This window comes from Dioscorea cayenensis, chromosome 12, assembly GCF_009730915.1.
Source record: "Dioscorea cayenensis subsp. rotundata cultivar TDr96_F1 chromosome 12, TDr96_F1_v2_PseudoChromosome.rev07_lg8_w22 25.fasta, whole genome shotgun sequence".
NCBI lineage: Eukaryota > Viridiplantae > Streptophyta > Magnoliopsida > Dioscoreales > Dioscoreaceae > Dioscorea > Dioscorea cayenensis.
Genome location: NC_052482.1, coordinates 17561829 through 17576660, shown reverse-complemented (window position 1 = coordinate 17576660; position 14832 = coordinate 17561829). Strand labels below are relative to the sequence as shown.

General features: G+C 30.5%; 2 protein-coding genes across 3 annotated transcripts; both read right to left on the bottom strand.

Moving 5' to 3' along the window:
• Positions 1 to 889: 889 nt before the first annotated feature.
• Positions 890 to 3547, bottom strand: LOC120273841 (probable serine/threonine-protein kinase PBL2). Of its 2 annotated transcripts, none has more exons than XM_039280562.1 (6): positions 3406 to 3547; positions 2268 to 2590; positions 2037 to 2172; positions 1825 to 1961; positions 1619 to 1742; positions 890 to 1460 (listed from the first exon to the last, which is right to left on the bottom strand). In XM_039280562.1, exons 1-6 carry the CDS (start codon positions 3470 to 3472, stop codon positions 1150 to 1152), a joined length of 1098 nt encoding a protein of 365 aa, XP_039136496.1. In that variant the 5' UTR covers positions 3473 to 3547; the 3' UTR covers positions 890 to 1149. The 2 variants fall into 2 exon arrangements, with proteins under 2 accessions (XP_039136496.1, XP_039136497.1); XM_039280563.1 differs by having other exon boundaries at positions 1825 to 1958.
• Positions 3548 to 5175: 1628 nt separating this feature from the next.
• Positions 5176 to 10230, bottom strand: LOC120273237 (probable serine/threonine-protein kinase PBL2). Its single transcript, XM_039279867.1, has 8 exons — positions 10214 to 10230; positions 9562 to 9588; positions 7917 to 8023; positions 6677 to 6987; positions 6433 to 6568; positions 6161 to 6297; positions 5953 to 6076; positions 5176 to 5634 (listed from the first exon to the last, which is right to left on the bottom strand). The coding sequence occupies exons 1-8, from the start codon at positions 10228 to 10230 to the stop codon at positions 5327 to 5329; spliced, it is 1167 nt and encodes a 388-aa protein (XP_039135801.1). The 3' UTR covers positions 5176 to 5326.
• Positions 10231 to 14832: the final 4602 nt, after the last annotated feature.

Below are 14832 nucleotides of genomic sequence, written 5' to 3'. Positions count from 1 at the left end.
GAAAACACAAAAAATTAAAGAAAAAAAAAAGTCGACCTCTAAAAAACCAAAGATCAAGAAACAAAGCTTACCTCACCAGAAACTTCAAAAGATTTTATTGAAATTAGGAATCAAATTTCATCTCCAAGAAAACACAATAATTTATAAAGTTACATGTTTTACTGAGATTCAAACTGATTAATCCTACTCAAATTTGAAATATAAAATATATCTATTTTCACTAATTTTTAAATAAATGCATGATTATGACCGTGGAGGTGTCATAAAATAACTGTTTTCATATGACATCATTATTTTTATTTACTATATTTTTGGATATATATGTGTCAAACTTGCCACCTCATCAACTCATTACCAACCATAATAATAATTTTTAAATAAAAACATAAATGTTAATAGTCAATGATCCACAACTTTAGCCAATAAAATTTCTCTAATTCTTTTAAAGTAATTAATCAATAGCACATCAAAGCTTACGCAACATCAAACAACCAAGTATAAATAAATGCCATAAGGATGATATAATTAAAAAATTACAAGTATTCAATAATTGTTTTAATTAATATTAGTTAAGTGGGTTAATATCAGACAAAAATTTTCACAATTTTGTTAATATTATTTTTTGAAAAAATTATATTTATCACTTTGATTATTATTATATATATATATTTAAAAATAGTGAAATAAGTCTTACAATTTAGTTACTTGTTATAACCTCAATGAGAATAATCCAACCAAATATACTCAAATTTTTCACAATTTTATTTCCTTCTCAATCAGATTGAGGGTTTTATCAACATTTTCTCAAGCGAAAAAATATATATAAATCAAGTATTGAGATACCAAACTTTCAAGATATGTCTAAACCAAAATATATTTTTAACATTTAAAAAAATTTTAAAAAAAATCTAATAGCTTGCAATGATTGGCCTATTTATAAGTTTTTTTTGCCAAAATGAGCAGTTAAACTGCTAAGCAAGCATAAATGTGCACAATCCTCAAAGGAGTAAATAAAGCTTTGGAATCATCATGCACAATCATTGCTTACACTCTAAAAAAATGTGTTATCACCCACGAATTGAACTCTCCTCGTTTGCATAAAGTTTTTGTGGGCATCTAGTCACCAATTGACCTTTCGGCAGTTGGCTGCTATTTATAAGTTTGAACTTGTTGTAGTATAGAAAGAACTTGAACTATATCAGGCCTATTTCTAGCCTCTGGACTCACACACTCCATTGCTAATGTAGCAAGAGTTTGAGCTCCAATCTTTGAGTATTGACCTTCCAATCTTATATCCATGATTCTAAACATTTTCCTTCTATTCATCAAAAACGGCTTCGCCCAATCGACAAGCATCTCCTCCGACGGTCCTCTATTCGCATCGACAGCTCTTCTTCCGGATAATAACTCTAGCATTACAACGCCGAAACTGTATATATCGCTCTTCACATTAAGCCGGCCTAGCGCAAAAATGATGTGTCAGATAATCTATTGGTTTTGTTTAATCGTATTCGGACTAATGTTTATATAGACTTGTATGTTTCTAAACATATATACACACATATCGGCGAACAAATTTATTAAGTTTAGGTGCTAAAATGAACAATGTAAGTAATACCTGTTGCAATGTATTCTGGAGCAGCATAACCGCGGGTTCCAATTACTTTTGTCGAAACATGAGACTTACCGTCAGTCGGACCGTCTCTAGCTAGACCGAAATCTGAGAGTTTCGCATTGAAGTCCTGCATATGAGAAATAATCAGCAAAGTTTAATAATGTTAACCTGGATATTACTGGCAATATATAGTGAAGTTTGATCGATACCAAGTCGAGAAGGACATTCGAAGCTTTTAAATCTCGAAATATTACTTGGATTTCTAAGTTATGCAAGAAACAAATTCCTCGAGCTACATCGGTTGCAATGCTAACTCTTGTTGTCCATGGAATTGGCTGAACACCTCCTTTGAATAAAAGAAATATTAGATTTATGATTAATTGAAGTCGAATTGAATGAGATCAAGTTTGTAGTATCATACTTTTGAATAAATGGTTTTCTAAGCTGCCTCTTTGCATGTATTCGTAGACTAAAAGCCGATTATTGCCCTCGGAGCAGTAACCGATGAGTTTCACGAGATTTTCATGATGAAGCTGCCCCAAATAAGTAACTTCTGCCTACATAAATTCAAAGAATGGATGTTTTTAATGACTAATTGTATAAGGATTTAAAAGAATGCATGTCTCAATGTATCAATGTTTTTTATACATACAAGCCATTCCTTGTGCCCTTGAAAGCTTTCTCTTTTGAGTTTCTTGATGGCGACGACAATGCCATCTCCGGGTCTTGTTGGAAGGAGCGTGTTTTCATCGATCCACCCTTTGAAGACGCAACCGAATCCTCCCTCACCAAGCAAAGTTTCAGCTCTGAAGTTTCTAGTTGCATTCTTGAGATCATTCAAAGTGAATGATTTCAACCCAATTATAACTGATGCATCACTTGGCAACGATGACGTCGAACTAACAATACTGAAATTAGAAGTTATTTTGCTTGAATTTGTTGAACCAGAGGTGTTAGAAAAAGGAAGTGGATTCTCTGCAATCAAAAACAATTTTAATACATTAATATAACTGATGCATCATTCATTTACGATGAAATCAAACTAGTAACACGAAATTTTTTTGCCTAAATTTGTCGGACCAGAGGTTTTATTACAAACAAGAAATGGATTTCATCATACTAACAACACTGAATTTTTTCCTGAATTTGTTAAACCAGAGGTATTATAAACAAGAAATGGATTCTCCGCAATCAAAAGCAATGTCAATACATGAATATAACTGATGCATCATTCATTAAAGATGAAATCAAACTAGCAACACTGAAATTCTTTTTCCTGAATTTATTGAACCAGAGGTATTATAAACAAGAAATGGATTCTCTGCAATCAAAAGCAATGCCAATACATTAATATAACTGATGCATCATTCATAAAAGAAGAAATCACAACACTAAAATTTTTTTCCTGAATTTGTTGAACAAGAGGTATTGCAAAACAAGAAATGGATTCTCTGCAATCAAAAGCCAAATTCAATACAATTATTCAGTATTCATACAAAATTAGCCTAAATATTGCATCATGTATCATTCGGTAACAATGAAATCAAACTAGCAATGGTTGGTCAAGGAAAAGAGCATAAAAACAATCATCTGAATATCAATACAAAATGAGCATAAAAACACAATTAAAACTCATTCAGGAAAAGAAATAAGCATATGGTGAGCATATCATGAATTAGAACCAAACTTCAATACATAAAATAAAAAATCAAAGAAAATATATATACAAACATAACATCAAGGACTCAACAACCAAACAGTAAAGATTTAGAGCTGAGGAAATTACTCACTTGAAGATAAAGAGGATGAATGATGATCAGCAGAGGAATTGGAATGCTTGAAACAAAAGTTGCCCATAGAGAAATTCTTGAATCAGAAACATAAAACACTGTTAATTTTGAACAAAATATAGATCAAATTGAAGGAAGAGAAGCACTTTTTTGACTACAATGGTTGGTCAAGGAAGAGATTAGAGAACATCACAATTTTCAATGATGTGTATTTTAAATTATTCAGATCAAGTTGTCAAAGTTTGAAATTAAATTTCCAGAGAAATTGTCATATCCGTGCAGATAATCACTTGGTCAAGATTCTAATTAATTGTTTCTTGGAAAAAAGTATGCATTGTTATAGCAAGACTTGGACCCAGAATGAATTCTATGACTGAAATAACTTGTAAAAGAATATAATAATAATAATAATAATAATAATAATCATTCATGCATGATGTCATGATGAATGCATGCATGCACATGCACGTAATTGGTTGATATGGCGTTATTTTCTTTCTTTTCCGGCCCTTGAAAATATCGAAGTTAATTACCACCGTTTACTTTTCTTATCTTACTCTTTTTTTCTTTGATAACTTGAATAAATCGTTGCACACTTTCACATTATTTATGTCTCAACTATATATTGAAAAGTCAAATATCTTAACTACTCGACCATTACGACGGTGGCATTCTTTACTTTCTTAGAAATTATTTATAAATTTATATATATATATATATATAAATGTGAACAGCTATGAATCCTTACCAATTAAGATGGGAGGAATAATAAATTATAACCATTGACTAATACTTTTTTGCTGGAGGGGTAAAAAATTGCTGATCAGTTTTTCAAAAATAATTTTTTTATTTTTTAAAATTAGTAAAATTAACTTTTTTTAATAATAAATGGCACGTGATTTTTTTATTATAACCAATTGTATATCTAATATATAATAATATATTAAAACTATATAAATAAAATGGTAAAAAAAAAAAATCTTATCATTGTAGGTTAAAATTGCAACAGTTGCTGAACTGTCAAGCAAAATAAAATTAAAGAGGGGTGGTCAGTGAAAAACACTCTATTACAGAATGTTGGTGTGCACTTCCAAAATAAATATATACTAGGGAGGTCTCCAGCAGATGAATTCCCTAAAAAAAAATATATATATATAAAGTCAAACACCATCATTTGGTGAAAAAAAGAGAAAAAGAGTCAATTGGCCAATCAATAGGAGATGGCCATATGCCCTCACCAAAAGAGTTTGAAAAGCAAGATATTTAGGGGATAACTTTAATATATAGTATATAACAATCAGACATTTCCAGAATGAACTTTTATTTATTTATTTTAAGGATAGCTTTTAACAACAACAGTTTTAAAAAGTTTAGTTATCCTTATCCATCACCTTTTTTAATAAAAGTTATCCATCACCTGAAAGGAGACAATATATATATATATATATATATTAAAAATTCTATGGGAATTTTAAAAGCTTTAAAAAAAAAATCACTACACAAGCAATTTGATAAATAATCACCCTGACCACAATAAATTAACCAAAAAACCAAAAGGCAAAATTGAACAAACTAAATCTCATGTTTAAATTCCCAAACCCAAGCCATTCAATTTTTGACAAATAGCAATGTCGCTCCCACCCAATCTAAAGGGTGATCAGGGGACGTATACGTGGGAGAGGCACTCACCGAACCGTGCACACATCTTGCGCGAAGTGGGATTCAAACTCGGATCTCCCCAAAACAAAAGCCCTACATAAAAAAACCCGATGCCAATTGACCTAGCGGTCATTCATTTGTACTCATAAAAGTACTACAACCTGCACTGAGTTTCTTGCCATTTAATGCTTCTCTCCAACATAATACATAAAGAACCAAGTCAACAACAACCTTGTTCTTCTTTTCTTTGAATGACAAAATACTATGACATTGAATGAGTCCTTGCTTTGGTTGTTTGGAGTTGTTCTAGTGTACACAGAACTTCATTCATGTCTGGTCTCTTCTTAGGATTCACCTGGAGACACTCGACAATTAGTTCGGCAACGACTTGTGCTGTTCTCTTTGCGTATTTTCCGTCTTGCCCTGTGCTCATGAACCTGAGCATTTTCCATTTGTCAATTAAAGATTTGTTTCGGTAACTCCTAAGTACTTCCTCTGCTCTTCTTCCCGAAAACAGATCTATTAATAACACTCCAAAGCTGTATACATCGCTCTTCGCATTCAACCGCCCTGTCATAGAATATATAATGTGTTAGATATATATTAGGTCAGTCCATTATATAGAAACTAGAAAGACATTGAAACCATTGATTTAGAATTTTTGTCTCACTGATACACATTGGATGAATGCTGCCAATTAATGTATGGAATTTCACTAGAGATATATGTGAGATTTACTTGTGTTGTGAACAAACCAATTTTGGTTGAAGTTATTTATTATAAAGGTGAGATTTTTTCTATCTTTCATTTCTAAAGAATGAATTCCACTGACTGAAAAAAAGACTGACAAAAATGAATGCATTGCAGATAGAATGACAGAAATATAACCTGTGGCAATGTATTCTGGAGCAGCATAACCATATGTACCGACTACCCTGGTTGAAACATGAGTGTTGTTACCGGCCGGGCCATTTCTTGCCAAACCAAAATCCGAAAGTTTTGCTTTGAAATCCTGCATCAAAATTTAGCAACGAAGGTTCATTGATTTATTGGCGAACATTGATGAGAGCAGAGAAAACTAAACTGCTTTCTGTACCGAGTCAAGGAGAACGTTTCCAGACTTCAAATCACGATATATTACTTGGATTTCTAAGCTATGTAAGAATGTTACACCTCGAGCAACATCGATGGCAATGTTTACTCGGGTAGCCCAAGGAATTGACTGCGCACCACCTGCAGGAATTGTGAAAAAAGAACTGAGGAAAATATTGTTTGATGTTGAGAACATATAGCATGCCACAGAATGTCATGCAGAGGAAGGAGTAATTTTAAGATCAAGAAGATCAGTGTCCTTCAAAAGAAGCATACTTCTGAATAAATGGTTGTCCAAGCTGCCTCGCTGCATGTGTTCATACACGATAAGCCGCTCATCACCTTCCAAGCAGTATCCAATGAGTTTCACCAAGTTTTCATGGCGAAGCTGTGCCAAATAAGTCACTTCTGTCTGCAAGCTCAAAAGTCAAAGTTAAACTCTCAAAATGTCTCATTGAAATGAAATGAACTGAAATTTATCAATACTAATAGCAAAGGAAGAGATGTTTGAACTACATACAAGCCATTCCTGGTGCCCTTGAAAGCTATTTGGTTTTAGCTTCTTGATAGCAACGCCAATACCGGTACCTGGTCTACTAGGAACAAATGTGTTTTTGTCGATCCATCCTTTGAAGACGCAACCAAATTCTCCCTCACCAAGAAAATATTCCCGGTTGAAGTTTTTAGAAGCTTGCTTAAGATCATTCAATGCGAAGGATTTCAAACTAAATGCGGCCAGTGCATCAACCGTGAATGATGGAGGAGAACCAACAACAGCGGCAGCTGATGTTATTATGTTTAAATTTGGTGAACTGATATGGCATAGATTCTCTGCAATGACATAATAGAAGCAATCACCAAGTGAAATAGTACATAAAGCTTGACCAATATTGACAATTGTGTTAGATAAGCGTTTGATCATCGACACCAATGGAAAATAAAGGGGAAAAGAAATAATGAACCTTGTCCAGCAATTCAAACATGATGAGATTACAAGGAATTTCGGATATGCTAATGGGCAAATATTCAAATTACACAATCAAATGGATATATTGTCAATGACTGCATTTGTGAACATATCAGATTGCTCGGTAAACACATTATGAACACAGGTCCACAGTGTGCATAGCAAACAAATAAAGTCATTCGTGCGATTATATAAGAAAGCAATTTTGATGCCAGTAAAACATTAATGGTATTAATCTGACAATGATATTCCTAAGTATTGCACCTAGTTCAGGGGTTAAACATATAAAACTTATAACAATTTGCAGGTAAGATGGCTTCAAAATAACAATGTAGTCCATGTACACAGATTATAAAGCATATATCTTTGAATTATAATTGTGAAAATGAAAAAACAAAAAATAAGAAAGAAAGATAAAAAAACGAACAACAGATTGAGCATAATAATGATAACAACTTACGAGCATTATAATGAAAGAGTCCTAGAAGTTAGCTACAAACATGTGTGACAAATATCAAAGAGGATGTCCATAATGAACAACACGATCATAAACTAATTGCATACTAGAAACCTTTAAACATGCTATTCCTAGGCATTAGCAGTCTGTTTTGATTCATTTTTTTTTTCCTTTATAAGGGTCCGTTTTATCATAAGTGCTTATTTTACAAAATAAGAATCCAAATGGACACTAAAAGTGCTTAATTTACAAAATAAACACTTCTCCAAACGAACACCATAACACACTTATTCTTCGGAGTAAAACAAGCACTAAAAAGATAGTTTAAGCACTTACCAATAAGAATTTTGTTTCCATGATATAGTGATCTATGGAATGTGAAGGGTGTGAAAATCCCATGAAAATCCCAGAATGCACACAATATACCTCCCAATTCCAAATCCCTAAATTAGAAACTTGGGACTTAGTTTTATAGATGAATCCAAATGGACACTAAAAGTGCTTAATTTACAAAATAAATACTTCTCTAAAATAACACCCCAAAAACAAACATAATTTTCTTAGTAAAACCAGCACCAAAAACAATATTTTAAGCCCTTATCAATAAGAATTTGGTTTCCACTCATCATCACAATGAAATGCTATAAATTAAACAACACATAAAAACTTCAATTATTGAAAAAGTGAGCAAACTATGTTGATCTTTCAGGAGTACACATTCAGTTACTTTGGTTAGAGCCAAAGTGAATAATCAAATTACCAAAACAAACATCCTTTTTCCCAAAAAAAAAAAAACCAATTTTTAGAAATACTCCATTGACTAAATGCTTAGATGCAGTTCATGCGGATATAGTACAAAATCCCATGAAAATCCTAGAATGGGTTCAATCCCTAATCCCCAATTCCCAAACCCTAAATCCCTAAATTAGAAACCATACCATGGCGACAGCACAGAGCTGAACTTCCAAAGCAGCTCCGCCGGCCAAACTCCGACGAAGCCCCGACGGTCCTTCGCCGGAAAAATCAATCCTCACCGGAAGAGATCCACATCCCACTCCCATTTGAATCTAAACAACGGGTTAATTTTTTTTTCTTTTTGGCAACTTAACTATGGTCATACTTCAGTTGTAAACCAACTTTAATTTGCATCAAAATTATCATTCATCTTCAATTTTATTTCACTGGATAATCACTTAATTAATTTGAGAACTAAACAGCTAATGTAGAAGTCAAAAAATCTATGTCAACTTTCCTGCAAATACATCGACTATCTTACTTGGACATATACACATCACCAAACTTGAAAATTTTTGTCTGAGTTTAGTTTCCAAATCAATCGGGTGACTGCCCGATAAAATAAAATTGAAAATAAATGACCATTTTTATACAAATTAAAATTCTATTATCAAAATAAGACAAGATCATAATTAAGTGATCAATGAAAAAATTAACCCCTATACACCCGATGCCCTTAATTTGGATATTGGTATATCCTTTTATATTTAATTTAAATGTAAAAAAATTAATTAATATCAATAACCACTTATCATCATCATTATTATTATTATTATTATTATTAAAATTAAATTATAAATGGTTTGAAAATAAAGTTGAGTGATTTTTGGTGATTAGTATCAATTATTGGATACTTAAATCTAAATATTGTTCATCAGTTCAGTATTTTTGACAAATAAAATATTTATCGTCTATTTATATAAAAAAATATATTTGATGATGATTATCAAATTTATATAGTTTTTACCATTTGTCGAGTGTGGTTGATATTTGAGACTTCAAATTCTACTTGTGATTTACCAATAATTTTTAAAAATAAATAACCTAAATGTATTTCACATGTCAACCATTTTTTTAGTATTAAAATTTCATATAGCCGGCCAAAACTAATTAGAACAATATCACTAATATTTTAAAAAAAACAATATCACTAATAACAATAATAATAATAGTTTGAGGAGCTCACCGGGAGATTGAGGAAGATGAGAAACATCTTCACACTTTGAATACCTCTTCACACATGAGTTGCCCATGTAGCAAACTTAGATGACAATTCTCAAACCAAAACTATATCCATATATATATATATATATATATATATATAGAGTGAAAAAGACAGCACTGTGGAAAAATGAGCTTTTTGCATTGACTTGGAGAAAGGCTGGGTCAAGCATTATATTGTATATTATATATATATATATAGAGCTGCTTTTAGTTACTTGGCACACCTTGTAAAATAGTGAAATTACTTATCATTGTGATCTTAAAATTTTACTTTTATTTTTATTTTGGACCAAGGTTAAATGCTTTAATATTTAATAAGCTTATTTTATTTACCACTTTATTTATATAATTATAACATATATTATATATTTAATTAGTTTTAATAAATAAATTAAGGATATAGTTTCACAATTTTCCATGGGTAACAAGTAAAACCCTTCATTGTGTTATAATGATAATATAATAATTTTATATTTAATATGGTAGTTTATATTTTTATACTTTTTTATTATATTAAGTATATTTTCAAATAAATATCCTAGGAATTGATGATGACACTTGATAGGATACAGCTAATATTTTATCTTTTGCACTGAAATTTCCAAAGTAGAGACTTATTCCAAAGTACCATTGAGACTGGTTCAAATAAAGTACCCACACAGAGTTTTTATTATTATTATTATTACTTTTAATTTTCAGCAACAAAATTGGCAAAGTAATTGTTATTTGTGAGTGGATAATTATTATTAGAAAAAATTACCAAAAACACCTTATATATTTTCATTATAATCTTATAATTCTCTATTTTTTTTTCTTTGTTTTTAAGTCCTTATATTTTTTATCTAGTCATGTATTTTTAATATTTTAATAAAATATTAAAAATATCTCTGACATTGTTTTGGCTTGGAGGGTGACACTAGGCTCGATTGCGGTGAAGCAGATGTTAACAAATTGAGGATAATTTATGGGTTTATGAATTTGAAGGACTTTTACATAATTGAAAGAGTTGGAAGGATTTACTATTACTTTCCTATTATTTATAATGTTTTGTTAATATCTATAAAATGGAAGTTTTCCATAAATAAGTTGAATTTAATTTGTGGATTAAAAAAATCTTGTTTTCTTATGTTATATTTAAGCGTGTAAATGGTGGATTTTTTTAATATATAAATACACATGTAAATTTTAGTGTTTTTAAGTGTATAAGTGCAAAGATGATTTATATAATACACATTTATGTAAACTTTCCAAAATAATCAATAGCACAAAGACTAGACCAAAATAAGTACTTGGTCTCATTTGATTGAATTAATTGTTGGATGAGAGAATGATTTAGATTTTTTTTTTATCATATATTTTCTTGGAAAAAAATTTATATCTTTTACATATTGTGTATTATTCCATATGACTTTTCACAATTAGTTATAAGTTATAACCATACAAAACAAGGGATCAGGAGTTCAGCTAATATTTTTTATATGTTTTTATTTTATTAAAATTTGATAATTTAAGTCTTAACCATGGAAAATATCATTGAAAAGTCATGTTCGTTTATTTCATTTTTAAATTTTTGATGCATAAAAAAATTTTAAAAAAATGAAAACAACATGACAGGTATTATTTTAATCATAAGAAAGTTTGATATTGTAAATAATTTTCACCATTAATTTATACAAAAATTGAAGATTAAATTCTTTTAAAATCTAACCTACTTCGATCAATTTCTTTTTTCTCTTTTGGAAAAAAGCTTAAAATTCTATCATTTATATATTCAAACAAAAATATTTAATTCAAATTTTCAGTTTTTCTATTTACCTTTTATTTAATAGTGTTTTGGCCAAAGTGAAAAAACTTTATTCTCATTTTGATTATCCATAACAGTAAACTATTATTTAATAAAAAAAATTTATATATTTTATTTAAAATATTTATTATTTGGTTGGATTTAGGATATGTATAATTTTATGGGAAAATGACTTCGAGGTCCTTTGAACATTTACAAAATAATTTGAAGGCTATTTGCAATAAGTACTGTCCGTGCTTTACAAGCTGAAACTTTATTTATTGCCAAAATATTTTCTTTGAATTCAAATATATTTTAAAAAACATAGGTAACAGGGTCATTTCCTTCCACATTAATAGCTTGTTGTGTTCTGATGTAACACTATATTAAAAAACATTAAGATTGCGTGCAATGTCAACTGAAATTATAAATAAAAAAATAAATAGTAGATAGTTTCGGACAAAGTTGGGATTAGGATTATACACACCCACATATTTTAACAAACTTAAAATCAGTCCCACATCAACTAAATGATAGAGAGACAATGTGTATATGAGTAATGGACAATCCTTTCTACTATGATGATTTTTTTGAGGCGCAAATTCACTCTTATATGTGATATTTGGTGCTTTCGTGAGAAATATCATGTAGGGCCTAGGTTAAAGTTCAGGGACTGACTAGTTTATCACTATGGTCTTTTGACCTATGTATGAGCGGTAGCATGGTCCCCCAAATGAACTTAAACCTGGTGGGTGTTTAAGTTGGTTCACTTCACGATTGAGTTTGTATGATGGCATGAAGTTTTAGTTATTTAACATATGTAAGTGCAATCGCACTATTTAATTGATATGATTTGACACCAAAGCAAGATGATATGGCAACCATGGTGACAAGACATAATTGATGACATAGAAAGCATGGTGACATGGTAAAGGAGACTTGGCTTGCAACGTAAAACATCTTGAAGATCTTGGTGGAAATATTATTAATATGTCTATAACTTGGAGGAAATATATCTTCAATATCGTGGTGGAGTTATTACAATTTAAAGACAAGATCATATCAAGACAATATTTAGGTGATTTGATTAAAGACTAAATATGGTGGAGCTTAATTGAAGAAATATCTATTCATGGTATGAATGAAGGCTAATTGAAGATATGATTGGAAGAATCTTTGATGAAGATTGATTGAAGTCTATTAAGGGCAAAATTTGAGGATCAAACTTGGGTGAATTGAAGATCAAGTTTGGAGAATATTTGAAGACAAAACTTGGAAGGTTGAAGACTAAGTTTGGCAAGTTCCATGAAGACGCACAAGGACGTGCGCCTTGCGAGGGGACTGCGTGATGAGGAATTGAGGAGGTAGGTTAGTTGCCGGCAGTCGGAATCGGGAGATTTGGCTGCATCGACTCGAACTAAGCATGATCGGGAGGTTGATGGGTCTTTAGGTCATCCATAACGTAACGTAACTCGGTCAAGTCGTGATCGGGGACCATAGTTGCAACTTATGTTACTGACGGGAGTTGCAACAACTAATTCGGAAGGTTTTTAAATTAGTAGTAGCGGAGATTCTAAAAAAAGTTATGTCTATATTTGGGACGTTGAGACATCTATATAAAGCTCATCTTGCTCAGTAGATTAGTAAGAGTGATCGGAGGTAGAGAGAGAGTGGGTGCATGAAAACAATCTAGAGGGTAGTGATCTTTGTTTATGAGTGTTGAGTGACGAGTGTTTGTCTTTCATGTATTTTTCACTTTTTTAGTGGATTGTTTATCTCGGGTTTGACCCCAGATGCGAGTGGACGCTTGAACCCAGGTTACCAACGTCGTGTGTCTTTTTTTTAAATGGTTTGTGTGAGATTTCTATGAGTGCTTGAGTGTTCCTAAAACCCACACACCACACCGACGGAACTAACAACATATATTTATCTTTATCCCTTGTATATCTCAAAAAATTCACCTAATTAAATATATGCATTTTAATAAAACCCGATATATATATATATATACTTTAAAATTTAATTTTCTTTTATATTTATATTTTGCACATATATACTCCTTTATTCATATACACCATTAAAATATATTATTACATATTAAAAGGACATAAAAAATTTGTACATATATACCCTTAAAAATTTTATACTAATTTATTTATTGTATATAAATAAAAATTAACAGTCCGGTGGTAGTTTAGGAATTTTAATAAAATTCAATTACTATTATTTTTTTACTAAAACTCAGTTTAGGTTATGTGCACAGGGACAATACAAGCTGGCCCATGTGCTCTCAACCAGTCGACGACGAGGGGAGTGAACAGTAAATCAACACGCATATCCAAGGAATTTTTTTGGCACCATTGCTTTTAGCACATTTTGAATCAAGATTATAAATACCTTGTAAATCATAGCTTACATTTTGAATCAAGATTATAAATACCTTGTAAATCATAGCTTTCACAGTGGACTGGTATCATTGAACCAATGGTTTTTTTTGCCACTATTATTATTGTTATTATTATAACAACTCAGTATTATATAATTTATAATATATTATACTCGCATTCGCAGGTCATAAGAGCATATATGTGCAAACAAATCAAAAGTTAAAAAAATAATAATAAAAATAAACATGGCATTTGATTTTAATTTTAGTGAGAGATATACATGTAATTAGGTAAATTTTTAAATATACTCTCCGGGCTCTGTTTACTTATCTCATTTTAAAAGTTTTTCTTTACATGCCCATCTAAAATATCTATGGAGCATTAAATAATTATTTTCAACTTTACTTTTTATTTTTAATATACTATTACATTTTTAATATTTTTTTAAAACTAAAACACTATGTGGATAGAGAATAAAAGATACAATTAAATTATAAAAAAATTAATGAAATCTTGATGGATTTTAATTAAGGATAATGTTGGAAAGTTGCTATAATTTTTTTATAAATTTAAGATGATAACTAATCTTAATTGATTTTTTTAATGATATAAATCCGTTAAAATGAACAAATAAAAAGGACCGGAGGACTATTTTAGTCCATTTATATATAGTCTCTCCATCTTTTTGATCCCTCTAATATGATTTGTTTTTAAAAGGTCCCTCTATTTTACTCTTTGGAAAATGTAAGTCCCTCTCTCTAATATAATTTGTTCTTACGAGGTTCTTATGAAAACTTATATTTTTTAAATATTAAAATAGAAGGATCTCCTGAAGATAAATTATATTAGAAGGACTAAAAGAGCAGATTGATTATATTAGAGGAATTACATAGGTGTTCTACCGTGTGTGTGTGTATATATAAAACAAATAAAATTTAAATGAGTTAATGCGATTAGTCACTTTTACATGGTCCTAAATGCAAACACAACGTTATCATCGTCCAATCGCACTCCAGCGTTGCGTTTCTCCAAGAAAACCGGGAAACCCAATTAAGATAATTAA